We start from the raw sequence: 16,509 nt of genomic DNA, 5'->3' as shown, positions 1-16,509 counted from the left end.
CATCTTACTGCCACTAATTGCAGTCTATACAATGATGGGTGTATCATATAAGTAATTATTTTATTACTTAGCCAAATAAGTAATTATTTTGCTAAGGCTATTAACACCTAAGCGAAGCAAAGTTTTGTGATTTGACATTATTAAAAACTGTTGTAATGACACATTGACTTCATATCAAAATGACTCTAGAATTTGATTATTCTCATCTGGTTTTTCGATGATTCTGAACGAAAAATATTCGCTAAATGGAAGGAAAAGGGTAGCTGGGTTCTATTCACAAAAAATAATAGCATGATTTAGGCTTGAGACATCGGAGTAAACATATTGCAGCTGTTTTAACTTTTATTTCAGTAGCTAATTTTTTTTACTGTCGTCTTAAACTTATTCCACATTAAAAGTAAGTTAGTCAATAATGAGTTAGTAAATATAACTAAAAACTAATTGATCATAAGCGTTACAAAAAGGTTTTTCAAATAATATCATAACTTAAAATGAGCTAATTAATCTGAAAATTGTCCAGAGGAGATGAAACAAATTGTAGGAAAAGATGAATTCGAATTTGTCTGCGCGTGATGGCCTTAATCTCTAAATATCTATTAAATAAGAAAAAATAAGTTTTTTAATGAAAGTAAGGAGCGACAATAAAACTTAACACAGACATAAATTATTCCATAAACTTTTTATTAACACTAAACTTTTTATTATCTTAAAAAGTGGAGTTGTGAGAAAGAGTCAAACTTTAGCGTGAAGAGCGGGGCGTCGAGCAGGGGACAGCCCCTTTCAAATACAGAATAATTTTTGTTCGTTTTAAGTTTTAATCTTGCTCCTTACTTTCAGTTAAAAAAAACTTGGTTTTTTTATATTTAATATCTGAATGCTTTTTAATTAATGTAGGTTTTGATTTTGGCTCACCGTACATGAATGACTAAAACGAAATTGGCATATTAATTGTACTTTTTTGTGGCTAAATAGCTTTCTAAAAATTTTGATTGGACGATTTTTAGAAAAAAGGCTGGGGAGGGGGCCTAGTTGCCCTCCATTTTTTGGCTATTTAAAAAGGCCGCTAGAACATTTAGTTTTTGTCTACGGACGTTTTTATTTGTAATAAATATACGTAAGTTACGAATTAACTTACGTAACAAACTTCTATATTCGCACAATTTTTACTACGTATATGAGGAGGTTTGCTCCCTCGTCAATACCTCGCTCTTTACGCTTAAGTTTGAATTGTGTTCTAATTCTGTAAGAATGACCCCTGAATCACAAAGACCGTTTAATTAGAATAAATAGCTCTTTTGATATTGCAAAAAAAAATTTAGCGTAAAATGCGAGATATTGAGAAGGGGCGAACCCCCTCATATACGCAATGATTTCTGTTCTTTTTAAGTTTTACTGTTGCTCCTTACTTTCAGTTGAAAAAACTTGTTTTGTTTTTTTATTTAGTTTCTCATTTTTTCAAATAATGCTGGAAAATCCAGCCCCCCCCCTTTATGGAAATTCTAGCGACCCCATTCAAGAAGTGAAGTTAGGTGAAATATACCAAAACAGGATGAAAACATAAAACTTTATTAACACAATTATAGAAACTACATAAAAAAATTCTTCTGTAATTTGTAAAAAATGTCTGTGATTCTTTTGTTTGTTTGTTTCTTGACTCAGGAAGCGGCTCCTTGGCTGAGGCGGAGAAGCCACGTAAAGAGTAGAAGAGCTTAGATGAGCAGTAAATCCGTTTAGCAAGGGATGAGCAAAATAATAACAGATTTAAAAATGTTAAGGGTTCCATTTCTTTTAAAATAAAACAAAAGAAGATAAAAAGAAATAGTTTTACTGAAAATTAACTTTACTTAAGGTTGAGAACCCTTGGTTTTTATTTAAACTTTATAATTATAAGGGGCCACGCCTGTTGCAACGCCTTTGTATGTGAAAATAAATGCTACACACAAAAAGACGGCAACAGGTATACAGACCTTACAGATTTAGTTTCGAAATTTACTGCTCAGCTCTCTTAATTTTCAACCTAGAAAAGAAAAAGGACGTTAATCGATTGGAGATAAAAGATAGTCTTACATTCAAAAGGTTTTTGGACAATTTTTGACGTAACACCTTAAATTAGGTATTTTCTTCTTGCACCACAATGGCTATCTATGACAAACAAATAAATTTTCAAGTGGGGATAAATTCATTTATTTAGACAGAGAAAAAAAAGGTTCAAAATTCCATATATTTCTATCACATATACACAGCGATCGTCATAAAAAAATTACTATTGATTAGTCAGTAATAGATAATCAGTAGAATGAATCTACAAACGATGATTGCTGTATATGTTAATATGTAGCTTAAATCACTCTGTTTTGTCCTAATTAGACGCTAATTCTAATTTTCTTAATTAGATGCTATTAATCTAGTCATGATTTACTAGGTTACTGATACCAACCAATACAACAACAATTCATCTGAATAAAATGACTTCTGAAACAGTATGTTCGTTTAATTGGACCAAAAAGAAGGTTTTTTTCAAAAGTACCAAACAGGATTCACTAAAAATATTTTTACTCTTACATTTTTTCTACGACCTCTTTCCATTAGCGAGACCCTCCTTTTTAGGCCCCAAATATAAGACCGATAAGCAAGATTTTGACAGCCTATCTTTTTCCACCGGTAATAGGTATCCCAACTAATTTCACCTTTCATTCTTTAAAAAGTCCTGAAAATTGGGATTGAATCATTTTCATTGGTCATCTTAGGGATTGATATCCTGGCACGAAAAGGAGTGCATGAAAATTTTTTTGGACTTGCCCACTGTTATTTCCGTAGTTTTTGTGTCATACTCTTGGTGTTAAGATTAATATTTCTCTTCACCTCAAAACCTTATGAACGTCACATGAACTGGGGTAGTAGTGTGTATCTTTCATTTTCCTCTGGCTATTCCCATAAAAATAAACCCTGGCCTCGAAATTCTAAATAAACAAAATTTTGATACAACGAATCACATTTTATTGCTGATTTTAAATATATTAGTTTCATCAAGTGTATTTTTACCCATCAAAAGTTACGAGCCTGAGAAAATTTGCCTTATTTTAGAAAATAGGCAGAAACACCCCTTAAAAGTCATAGAATCTTAAAGAAAATCATACCATCAGATTCAACGTGTTAGAGAACCCTACAGTAGAAGTTTCAAGCTCTTATCTACAAAAACGTGGAATTTTGTATTTTTGCCACAAGACAGATCACGGATGCGTGTTTATTTGTGTTTTTTTGTTGTTGTTTTTTTTCCAGGGGTGATCGTGTCGACCCAGTGGTCCTAGAATGTCACGAGAGGGCTCATTCTAACAAAAATTACAAGTTCTAGTGCCCTTCTTAAGCTGCCAAAAAAACTGGAGGGTACCTAGGCCCCCTTCTGCGCTCATTTGTTTCCCGAAGTCACTGGACCAAAATTCTGAGATAGCCATTTTATTCAGCATAGTTGAAAAGCCTAGAAACTATGTCTTTGGGGACGACTTTATCCCCATGAGTCCCCGTGGGAGGGGCTGCGAGTTACAAACTTTGTCCAGTGTTTACATATAGTAATGGTCATTGGGAAGTGTACAGACGCTGTCAGGGGATTTTTGGTTGGAGGAGGAGGGATTGAGGGGAGGGGTTTATGCGGAGGAACTTTTCATGGAGGAATTTGTCATGGGGGAAAAAGTCTATTCAACTGAAAGTAAGGAGTGGCATTAAAATTTAAAACGAACAGAAATTATTACGCATATGAGGGGTTAGCCTCCTTCTAATAGCTCGCTCATTAGGCTAAAGTAATTTTTTTTAATTTTTAACTATTTATTCTACAGCTTTTGTGATTCAGGAGTTATTCTTAAGGAATTGGGACAAAACTTAAGCTTTAGTGTTAAGTAACCAAAAAATTGGAGGTTATCTAGGCCTGCTCCCCTGCTCCTTTTTTTCTCAAATTCGTCCGATCAAAACTAAGAGAAAGCCATTTAGCCAGAAAAATAAATTAATATGCAAATTTCGCTTTAATTATTCATGTGCGGAGAGCCAAAATCAAAACATGCATTAATTCAAAAACGTTCAGAAATTAAATAAAAAAATAATAATAAGTTTTTTAACTGAAAGTAAGGAGCGACATTGAAACTTGAAACGAACAGAAATTACTTCGTATACAAAAGGGGATGCTCCCTCCTCAACGCCCAACTCTTTACGCTAAAGTTTTTTACTGTTTTAAAAAGAAGAGTTGAGAAGTTGAGTTTTTAAAAAAAAGAGTCAAACTTTAGCGTAAAGACCAGGGCGTTGAGGGCGTTAGTAAAAACCAAAAACTGGGATGACAAGGGTCAGCTATTTCATAGCGCTGACAGTGCCATCCCCTTGAATGATAGGAGTTGTAGTTATAAAAAATATTAGTAAAATAATTTACAGGACAATTCTTTTACTTAATGCTAAATTTGAACCGAATTTCAAACTTTTATTTTTGTGCTCAGCTGACATATTTAAATTTTAAAAATTCAATTGATTATATGATAATTTCAGGATTAAAATACTTTTAATTAAAAATATGCCAAAGCTTGAAACTCTAAGAATTTAAATCGCCAATTTATACCTATCAACTACAAAAATAACAAACACATATTATTTATTTTTAAGGTATCCCGACTCATATGCTTGTTTTGAAGTGCATACCTACATGCCTCTTTATTGAAGTTCATATTTTTTCGACGATTTTAGTCTTTATTTGAATATTTTAGGATGAATAGAAGTGAAGCGGAAATATTGACAAAGAGCTCTAAACTAAAAGGACTCTAGACTAACAGGACTCCAAAATATTGAGGTAGATCTGATCGTGGAATAAATAGATATGAGGGGAATAGATAGAGGAAAATTGACTTTTTCTAATAAAATTGTGAATTCTGCCATTTAAACAAAATAAATCAAACTTTAAAAAGGGGAAAAATACGCTACATTGTTATGAAAAGTGAATTTTCCGTTAGTAAATTTTTATGATTTCGTCAAATTTTACACTGCGCAACGTTCTAGGATCACTGGGTCGACATGGTCACCTCTGAGAAAAAAAAAACAACAAAAAAACATTTTTGCCGATAGGAGCTTGAAACCTCTAAAGTAGGATTTTCTGATACGCTGAATCTGAGAACGTAATTTTCATTAAGATTCTACGACTTTTAGGGGATGTTCAACCCTTTTTTCAAAAAAAAATGAATTATCGGGGTCATAGCTTTTAATGGGTAGAGCAAAATTTAATGAAACCTACATATTTTGAAATCTTCATAAAAAACTAATTCTTTTGATGTATCTATTAGTATCAAAATTCCGTTTTTTTAGAGTTTCAGTTACTATTGAGCCGGGTCACTCCTTACAGTTCGTTACCACGAACTGGTTGATATGCTGAATTTCATGGGGTAATTTTCATCAAGCTTATTCTACATTTTGAAGGGTATTTTCCCTTGGTAAATTCAAAGACTTATATATAAGAGGGATCCGGCAAAATAAACAAAAATTGAAAATGTAAATGGACGGAATTAGGACAACAAGTGACAAGAGCAAGAGGAATTAAAAATAAAAATGACTGGTTTGGAATACATGCTAGAAAGATCACTGAAGCCACGGATTAGATTAAAAAATACTTTAGTCTATTTTCCTTTCTTTCCTCAACCCTGATAGGAATAAAACTCAAAGAATTTATCTCTATTCTAAATCACATGCCTAACCAGTAGTCAATCCTCCATCCCAAAGTTTCATCAAAACTCCATCCCCCATGTTTCATTATTGAGCAGCTCATAGCTCGCTGACAAGCGGATAGGCTATAGTTTGAACCGTACTACGGTCTAGGATTTTAACTCCACTCAAGACTCACTCAGATTATCAGTAAATGCGTCACATCAGCCCTGATCTACAAAGGCAGTTGGTGGTCTATTTCGATAATCTCCTTTTCATTTGCGGGTGACTAAGGGAAAACAGGTCACCAGCCATTGAAAAGAATTTCTAAGTACATAGATTGAAGGTTCTTAATCTACAACTGCTGTATAGCCTAGCTAATTCTCCACTGTTTCAGTATTATACACCAATAAAAGACAAAACTTCAGAATAAACTAAATACTCGTCTACCTAAAACACGTTTTTTTTTAAATTGAAAGTTAGAGGCGACATTAAAACTTAAAACGAACAGAAATTCTTCCGTATATGAAAGGGGATGCCCCGTCCTCAACCCCCCGTTCTTTACGCTAAAGTTTGACTCTTTCTCACAAATCTACTTTTAAAACAACAAAAAACTGTAGAGTAAAGACCGCGGCGTTGAGGAGGGGACCACCCCTTTCATATAGGAAATAATTTCAGTTCGTTTTAAGTTTTAATATCGCTCCTTAATTTCAGTCAAAACATAACTTTTGCTATATTTAATATGTATTGGGGCTGCATGCGTTTGTACATTAAGTTATATACACTTATATACTGCTGACTATTTCTATACTCATTTAATTCTGGGTTATTCAGAAATATATCAAGCTGGACTCCGTCAGCCAGACACTTAACAGCCATATCAGGTCGAAAAATATCAGTTAGACCAATTACGGCTAAAAAAGAAAAAAAAATCACACATCTGTTCCAAAAGGCCAGGAGGCGATGTTCCCCCACGAAGAACAAGGAGGCATTTTCAAAACGCATTAAAGAACAAAATTATAAATACTCTTACCCCCCCCCCCCGTCAAGGGGAAAGTTCCTGGAGACAATCTAAAACAACCCAACTAAATTTTTAGAGTTCCCTAGGTTGTGTTAAAGGTATCAGTTTTTTCCTTGAAATAAATAATCCTTTTCATTCTTGCAACTCGAAAAAAATCTCAATCAACAATATTATATTTCCATCAGCAATTAGTTTACATGATGATAAGTATCACAAAAAAAGAAAAACAAACATTGTAACCCCCGTTATATTTACGAGATCCCTTGAACAAGTGGTTGTAACATAATAACATGCTACTTAACAAGCTGTAATAAATAATTTTTTTTATAAGCAAGGCCTTTTTTTTTTTTCATTTCTAATCTCTCAAGCCAATTTATCTTTCCCTTTTTTGTAATTAGTCTTTTTTTTATTATGATTCGTCATGCTGATTTTTCCAATTTTCGAGGCTGTAAATACCGACACCAAACATTCACAACACATGAAAAAAAAAATCTAACATTGTTTATAATTGACATGTTCTTACAGATTTATTTAGCTAGTTTATGATGACAGTCCCTAGTGGTACTAACTGCCCCCAAATGGGTGCATTTGATTCATCTTAGCATTTAAGAAATGGCTAGTTGTGAGTTAGGAACTTTATCCTTTCTGAAGGAGAGAAAGCCGTAATCGTTGTACCTGAATTTTATCTACTCAGCCGATGACTAATAAGGGAGAGGAGAGAGGGGTCTGTTCAAATCATATTATAAATAAATTGCATTTAATTAATTAATTAATTAATTAATTGTAAACTCAAGAGATACACTTTTTTATATAGGAGCTAAATCGTATGACTGCATTGATGTAACGAAGAAATACATTATTGGGGCTATATATGGCACCATCAAGTGGATAGAGGGAGTATTTACGACTATTTGTAATAGAACGAGGATATCTAAGACTCTTCCCTACATTTTAAATACCTAGCCTGACAGGTATACACGAGTTTAGGGCAAGAGAAAATCTCCAAGCACTAAATGACGTTGATGATTTTTCTTTTCGAAACTAGTACCAGTTTCCAGGCTCAAAAGTTCCCCAAACTCTTTCGCTACACCTGCAAAATTTAATTCGAAATGTCTAAAGAGATACTAATAATGACAGGGAAAAAATTTGCAACATAGTAACAAGCTGTCATGTCCGGAATGGTTAATTGTCCACATGGAGATAAAGCCGTCATCTTTTTGTAAGTGCTCAGTGCCTACTGAGAGGGAGACTAAAAAAGAACCTAAATAAACTGAAATTTAACTGAAAAGATGCTACTGCTTGCAATTGAGCAATTATTCGATTAATTGACTGTCTCCCTGTTATATTATTTTAGCTTGTAAAATAAGTCATTATTTTAAATGTTTATAATATTTAAATATTATTTTTGTTTGAATCTAAATTTTTTTTAATTTAAATATTATTTTTATTTAAATATATATATATATATATATATATATATATATATATATATATATATATATATATATATATATATATATATATATATATATATATATATATATATATATATATATATATATATATATATATATATATATATATACTTGCTTGTTTAGAATACTTGCTAAAAAACAACTGAAGCCATTAATAGGATTAAATAATTCTTTAGTCTATTTTTCTTTCTTTCCTCAACCGTGATAGGAATAAAGCTCAGAGTTTATCTCTATTCTAAAACACAAGCCTAGCCAGTAGTCAATCCCCCATTCCCAAGGTTCATTAAAACTCCAAAAAAAACTCCGGCCCCCATGTTTCATTATTGTGTGGTTCATAGCTTACTGACAAAGGGATAGGCTATAGTATGAACCGTACTAGGGTCTAGCATTTTGACCCCACTCAGATTATTAGTCAATGCGTCACATCAGCCGTGATCTAAAAAGGCAGTTGGTGGTCTATTTGGATAATCTCCTTTGCATTTGCGGGTGACTAAGGGAAAAAAGGTCACCAGCCATTGAAAACAATTTCTAAGTACATAGATTGAAGGTTCTTAATCTACAACTGCTATATAGCCTAGCTAATTCTCCACTGTTTCAGTATTATACACCAATAAAAGACAATACTTCAGAATAAACTAAATACTCGTCTACCTAAACTACCAAAAAGATAATAAACGTTATAATATTCCATGCTTTAGCTTTTTTTGAAATTTTTGCTTATCTTTACAAAGTAAGTGATTGTTGCCATGCAAGTTTTTTCGAGGCAACCGAAAATATACAATCCATGAGTTTCCACCCTTTTTTTAAGAAAAAAAAAATCCAAATTTCCCAAATGGCTAACGCTCAACAACGTTGAACATTGACATAAGTTCTGTGTCTGAACACAGCCTTTATTAAAAACAAACCTTGACACTGTTCCGGTGTTTCGTCAACGTTGGCTTGTCCACAGTCTGGTCCACAGTCGTCCTCGCCATCACATATCCATTCTTTTGGAATTTTACATCCACTGCCGCAGTCAAAATCAAAATCAAAACTGTGAGCTGGAATTAAAAGTCATGGTTAGAATGTCAAGTAGGCTATCAATGCCAAAACACTAGCCCAATATAAAATGCGTCTAAAAAAAGCGCATTCATGCTTTTAAGCTAAAAGTAGGTTTTGGTATCTATGACGATTGTAGACTCATTAGTTCCATAAACATATATATATATATATATATATATATATATATATATATATATATATATATATATATATATATATATATATATATGTGTGTGTTTTTGGAAATAATGAGTCTCCAATCCCCTGCATCTCTATTGATACTAATACCTCCATAGATAATCTTTTTTATTTCTATAATTTCTCTGAAGCTTTGTAAAAGTCCAACAGACTTTTCTGTTGGTTTTCTGTTGGACTTTTATGGTTTCATCAAACCATGTTTCTGCTTTCGAGTGTAAAACTCTGTTCTAGCAGGCAAGCAGGCAGGCACCACTTTGAAATTTAAGATGGACCGAAATCTATAAGTGTTAAATATATGCGGCAGTTACCCGGCCCCACAGCCAATATATCTTCTTTGAGTGATAAATAGAAAATTTTACAGAAGCAAAAAAGCGGCATTTTCCCACGGGTCCGAAAGTGCTGCCGTGATTTTGGCTGGGTTTATCATTTGTTTTTCCGGACTTGGGATTGAGGTAGAGAAATGTTATCAGATGTACCTCTTAAACTTTAAAAGTTCTGTCATTGCTAAAGAAATTGGAGCTTATCCTTTGCTCTTTTCTAAGTGGTGACGTTACAAAAGTTGGCCTACGGCAAAAAAAATCAACTTTTGAACTAAGACAGATAGAATTTTTTTTCGAAGGCAATCGACAGCTCTTGATGAGCTGATCAAAATATATGTCATCCATTTTTTTGTGCAAAAATTCCTAGTCATGAGATATACTAGTTCGATATACACTGATATACTGAAACCTGGTGAGATATACACGAAAATGTGAAATCTAACCTAGCAGTCTCTTATGAACGAGCCAACAAGCTCGAAGCAGAGCAGAAAAGAACGAATTTAATCTTCTATAATTACACCCCTCAACAACTCGGAGATTATACTCTGAAGCAAGAAATAACGGGGTTATTAAATCGTACTATGCCGTCTCTCGGAATAAATCGAAGTGATATCCGTGACATTTTTAGATTGAAATCAGGGCCGATAGTAGTAAAGCTAAACTCGGTTGAAATCAGAGACTATATTTTAAGAAACAGCTCCGTATTAAGAAGGTTCGGATTATCGGTGGCTCCGGATTACACAGCTATACAAAGGGAGGCCCGTAAACATTTAAGGGTAATGTTGACTACTGCGCAAAATGATGGTCGTGATGCAAAATTACGAGGTGACAAACTATTCATCGAAGGCCGAATATTCAGGTATGATGGAAATTCAATAGTCGAGATTAAGCGTAATTTGAAGCCAGTAAAAAATTCTGGTCCACCCTTTAGTGCTAGGCTCCCAAATGATCCCAATAATATTCCAATGAGGCTGGTTAGTGATGCCAGTGATAGTGATACTGAGACCTTAGTGCCATCGACCAGCACTCCTCAGGCAGTATCGACAGCTAAAAGACCTGCTAGTGCTATTGTCAGCCCAAATAACTTGTTTCGACCAGGTACTCGTAATGTAGCACCCAAAGGAAGCCATTCGCCAAGAAAGAAGTTTAATGAAAGACAACGGGGTAGTTTTTCACGTGATTTTTATGACAATAAGCACCGAAGTGAGTTAGCGGATATAAATAACCGCACTCGTGAGTATTATCATGTTGCCTTTCCCCCGACTAAGACTAGTAACGAGCAATCTCAACCAAAGGCTAGTGATGTTAACGTGCTAACAGAAGGCGTAGAAACATAGGATATAGAGGGCCATATACTGAGTCTAGTGTCATGGAACATACAAGGATTACGTGATAAGTTGACCTATTTATATGACGATTTATTTTCGTTTGATGTGATTTCGCTTATTGAAACATGGAACGATTGTTCTCCTATATCACCTCTCCCCGGGTATTTCGTTGAACAGACCGTGCGTAATGTAGCAAGAAATAATAGACATTATGGTGGCATTTTGGTTTTGGTTAAAGCATCTGCTATTGACGGCTATGAGAGAATTACTAGTAGATCTGAAAACTTGCTTTGGCTGTCTATTTATTTGAAATGTGGGAAGAAATTAATTTTGGGTGTAGTGTATATACCTCCACAGAATAGTTCGTACAATCGAGAAAATACTTGGGAAATTTTAGGAGAAGAATTTTCGTTAATACAAGAAAGTTATAAAGATCTGGATTGTGTGTTAATGGGGGATTTCAATGCTTATACCGGCCTGGAGGCTGAGATCCCAGATGCGTTGATCCCAGATTTAGGTGATTTTGTCCCAATTTGTTGTAGAATACCACGAAGCAACAAGGATGAAAAAAGAAAAATAAATGTATGGGGAAGAAAGCTCCTGGCGTTTTGTGGGGAACATGGTCTGATGATTGCGAACGGTAGGTTTGGGAATGATAAGGGCAGGGGCGAGTTCACTTGCCTTTCGGGTCCAACTCCAAGTGTTGTAGATTATGCGCTAATTAATACGCAATTTGTACCTGAATCAATAAATATGGGAGTATTAGATTTAGTTGGATCTGATCATAGAGCTATTATGCTTGAGGTAAAGATTGGGCAGTTTGTGAACCACGGTTCACGAGTAAGAAATTTCTATAATGCGGATTATAGAAAAAGAGGTTTAGAAAAACGAATTAGAAATGATTTAACAGATAAAGATATAGAGGCATTTAGAAGGGAGCTCTTGGACTCGCATGTAAAAAATAAGTTGAAAGCGTTAGAAGACAATGAAAAAGATGCACATAGTGTAATTATGCTGTTAAATGAAATAATGGGCAGTTGTGCAGAATCATGTGGCCTGACTAAAAAATTAAAAAAGAATGAGGGATATTTTGACTTGGATTGCAAGTTAATGAAAGAAGAAGCAAAATATTTATTAAATCGTTTGAATGAATTTGATAGCGCAGAAGATCAAAGTCTAAAATTGGCTAAATATAAAGATAAAAGAAGAGAATATAAAAGTTTAATAAAAAGAAAAAGAAAAGAGTACGAGAATAAGAAGAAACTGGCTATTGCTGATGATTTTAGAAATAAAGATTTTAAAAAGTTTTGGGGTTATATAAAGAATGATTGTGGAAGGAGAAATGTTAATACCCAGGCTGTTCCGGAAGCTGATTCATGGCCTGATTACCTAAATAATTTAGAAGGTGTTTGTGCAGATCTTCAGGAGGTAGCGCATACCCCAGAGATGGCTATTTATCCCATGAGAGAACAAGATTACGATTTAGTGGGTGATGTGAATGGCCAAGAGATTAAGTCAATATTTAAGAATTTAAAAGGTGGTACTGCTGCGGGTGTTGATGGTATACCAATATTGTTATTTAAGAATTTTCTTTCCATTTTGATGCCGATAATTGTTCTTCTTTGTAATAAGGTGTTAAGGTCAGGGCAATGGCCAAGCCCTTGGAAGACATCATTGTTTATACCACTTTTTAAGAGAGGAAACCCGAAGGCTCATGAAAATTATCGTTTAATAGCACTTGTCCCTGCTTTAAGTAGGGTTTTGGAGAAAATTTTAGATACCAGGCATTCCAATTGGTTAAATAAAAATAATTTAATACATGAGGAACAAGGAGGTTTCAGGACAGGGTATGGGACGACAGATAGTGTGTTTATTTTAAAGGCATTAATAGATAAATATGGAAAGGGTAAAACTTGTCTTTATGTGGGATTTCTGGATCTCCATAAGGCTTTTGGTAGTGTCGACAGAGAGTTATTGAAGGATGCCATGCTAAATGTTGGCCTTCCCCATTCATTTGTTAGATTGATAGTGAGCATGTATACTTGTGTGAGTGGAATCATTCAAGTTGGTAATAGGTTTTCGAAGCTTTTTGATATTAAGCGGGGAGTAAAACAGGGCAGCACCCTTTCACCTAAGTTGTTTAATATTTTTATTAATGATGTTGTTAATTTTCTAGAGAATAGATGGGCTCCAAAAGTTAGCCTAGGGACTCAAAAACTATCTCTCTTATTATTTGCAGATGATATTGCTTTGGTGGCTAATAAACCGCAAGATCTACAGACTCTTTTGAATCTCATAGAAGAATATTTGCATATACAAAAGTTAAGGCTGAGTACTGAAAAGAGCGAAGTTGTTATTTTTAAAAAAAGGAAGGTTGGGGACGATGAAAAATATACATTTAAATTTAATAATAAGGAACTATTTATAAGTAAAAGAATAAAATATTTAGGCTTTATCTTATCGGATAATGGATGCCTAAGGAGTCATGTTGATGAAATAATTAAGAGAGGTAGGGTGGCCATGTCAGCTATATTTAGAAACCCGACGATAATGGGGATCAAAAACCTAAAAATGCATAAAAGAATATTTAACACAAAAATTTTACCCGTGATAGAATATGGAGCAGAGATATGGGGTGGAGAAACGGTGCAGCAACTGGAGTCCCTTCAGCTCCAGTATTATAAAAGAGTGTTTGGTCTACATCAGACAACTCATTCACAGATTCTGAAAGGTGATATGGGCCTGTTTTCTTTAAAGCTACGTAGGTATATTTTAATGCTTAGATTCTGGTTGAAGTTAACTAAGAGTAATGAAGATAGACTAGTGAGAGCGGCATATGAAGAGATGTTGAAATGTGGCTTAAAAACCTCGTGGCCATCCCAAATTAAATCATTACTAGAAAAAGTAGGAATGCCTTATTTATGGAATAATGGTCTTTGCTCTCGTGATGTACCAACAAATTTAGAAAGTCAGGTACGATTTATATTAGAGAGTCAGGAAATTCAGCATTGGCAAGGGCTGGTTTTTGATTCTACAACCCTGCAACATTTTAATCAGGCAAAACCTAGTTTTGGGGAGGAAATTTATTTTAAATTTAACTTACCGGCTATGATTCTACATCGTTGGATTCAGCTTAGGGCAAATTGTCTTCCAATCCAGAACAGGCAAAAAACATTCGACAAAAATAAAATGATAGTTGGTCCTGATAGGCGGTATGTTTGTCCCCTTTGTAAAGATGATGATGAAGACTTGGATCATTTTCTCCAGAAATGCCCGGTGCTCTTGGATTTACGGGAAATTTATTTGCATGGGGTTAATTTGATGCTTCCGGGTATTCTACAAAATAGTAACCCAACCACAATATTTCGAGTGGGAGTATATGTAGATAAATCTTTAATAAGAAGAAAAAGTTTTATATGATTAATTTTTTTTTGTAGTTAGATTAGGTACTTTTTGCGTTGAATTCTTTTTTTGCGTGTTCGTACTGTTGTTAATTTCCTTGCTTGTTTGTTATCTATTTATATTTTTGTGTATATGGCCCACGGGTTTTTTGAAATACACTTATCTATATATCTATCTATAGTAATGGTTATTATGAAGTGTACAGACGTTTTCAGGGGAACTTTTAAACGTTGGTGTGGAAGTGGGTCGGGGGGGGGGGGGTTACGTGGGATGATCTCTCCACTGAGGAATTTATCATGAGGGAAGAAAATGTCCTTGAAGGCGATGCAGGATTTTCTAGCATTATTAAAAAAAATGAGAAAATAAATAAATAAAAAATTTTCACCTGGAAGTAATGAGTAGCATCAAAACTTAAAACGAAAATACGTATTTAACAGGGTTTGTCTCCTCCACAATACCTTGCTCTTTTCGCTAAGGTATTTTTTTAGTAATGTCAACTATTTATTCTACGGCCTTTGTGATTCAGGAGTCATTCTTAAGGATTTTGGATAAAATTCAAGCTTTACTGTAAAGAGCAAGGTATATACGAGTGAACAAACCCCCTCATATACGTTATAAAAACACACAAATATGGAAGTTAGTTACGCAAGTTGATTTTTGAGGTACGTATGTTTATTACTACCAAAAACATACGTAAAAAAATTTAAAAAATCTAGTTGCATTTTTAAGGAACAAAAAATTGGAGGGCAACTAGGCTTCCTCACCCACCCCCATTTTCTTATCAAAATCATCCCATCAAAACTATGAGAAACCCATTTAGCAAAAAAAAAATAAAAAATAGTATACAAATTTCATTTTAATTATTCATGTGCGGTGAGCCAGAATCTAAACATGCATTAATTCCAAAACGTTAAAACATTAAATGAAACAACATGTTTTTTTTTAAACTGCAAGTAAGTAGCGATATTAAAATATAAAACGAGCAGAATTTATTCGAATATGAAAGGGGTTGTCCCCTCCATAACACCTCGCTCTTTACACTAAAGTTTTCATTGTTTTAAAAAGTGGAGTTGTGACAAAGTCAAACTTTAGCGTAAAGAGCGGGGCGTTGCGGAGGGGACAACCCCTTTTATATCCGAATAATGTTTGGTTATTTAAAAATGCAACTAGATTTTTTTATTTTTTGTATGAACATTTTTGTTAGTAATAAACATACGTACCTCAAAAATCAACATACGTTACGAAATTACTTGCAGTTAAAAAAACATGTTTGTTTATTTAATTTTCATTAAGATTCACTGACTCTTCGGTAGTGTTTCCCCTTTTTTGGAAAATGAGGCAAATTTTCTCAGGATCGAAACTTTTGGTGGGTAAGACAATATTTGTTGAAACTTAAATATTTAAAATCAGCATAAATATCGTTACCACGAACGGTTTGAAACATAACTATATTTGTGACTGTTTGAGATTAAAAAGTTGAGAAATTCGTAAGTAATATTGTAGGTGTATTCTGTTTCCAAGGTTAACTCAAATTCCCTGAATTTTTTTTTTTCTACACTTTATAAGTCAATATTAGAAAAAAAATTGATGCCATTCCACTGGTTTAAACTGAGGCCTTCTTTCAATCCATGTTTTTTAAGTGATTACTCTAACTTTTCTAGGAGCACTACTTAGTTACACTGTTAGTTATTATAGTCAAACTATTAGTTATTTGTCATCGCAGTATACTATTTTAGTAGCAGTATACTAGTTGCAGTATACTCACAGCTCTACTTTTTAAAACAATAAAAACCTTTAGCGAAAAGAGTGGGGCATTGAGGAGGGGAGAGCCTTTTTTATATGTGTAATAATCTCTGTCCGTTTCAAATTTTAATGTCTCTCCTTACTTTCAGTTAAAAACTTGTTATTTTTAAGGAAGGAGTTACATGAGAAGATCTTTCCAAGGAAAAATTTTTTCGGTTGACTGGAATTTTTCATGCAGGAAGGTAAATTTTCCGGCATAATTTAAAAAAAAACGATCACATATTAAATAAAAAAATAAGTTTTTTCAACTCAAAATA

General features: G+C 33.8%; 1 protein-coding gene across 2 annotated transcripts in view; it reads right to left on the bottom strand.

The window, feature by feature from the left end:
• Positions 1-16,509, bottom strand: part of LOC136033544 (LDL receptor repeat-containing protein egg-1-like) — a 140,905-nt gene that overhangs the window by 56,643 nt on the left and 67,753 nt on the right. For both annotated transcript variants that reach the window (XM_065714298.1, XM_065714288.1), the window contains exon 4: positions 9,066-9,200. In XM_065714298.1, the coding sequence (XP_065570370.1) occupies positions 9,066-9,200 (135 nt within the window). The remainder of the gene's footprint in view (positions 1-9,065; positions 9,201-16,509) is intronic.

This window comes from Artemia franciscana, chromosome 1, assembly GCF_032884065.1.
Source record: "Artemia franciscana chromosome 1, ASM3288406v1, whole genome shotgun sequence".
Classification (NCBI taxonomy): Eukaryota; Metazoa; Arthropoda; class Branchiopoda; order Anostraca; family Artemiidae; genus Artemia; species Artemia franciscana.
The sequence above is the reverse complement of the archived record's forward strand: the minus strand, read 5'-3'. Positions and strand labels throughout refer to the sequence as shown.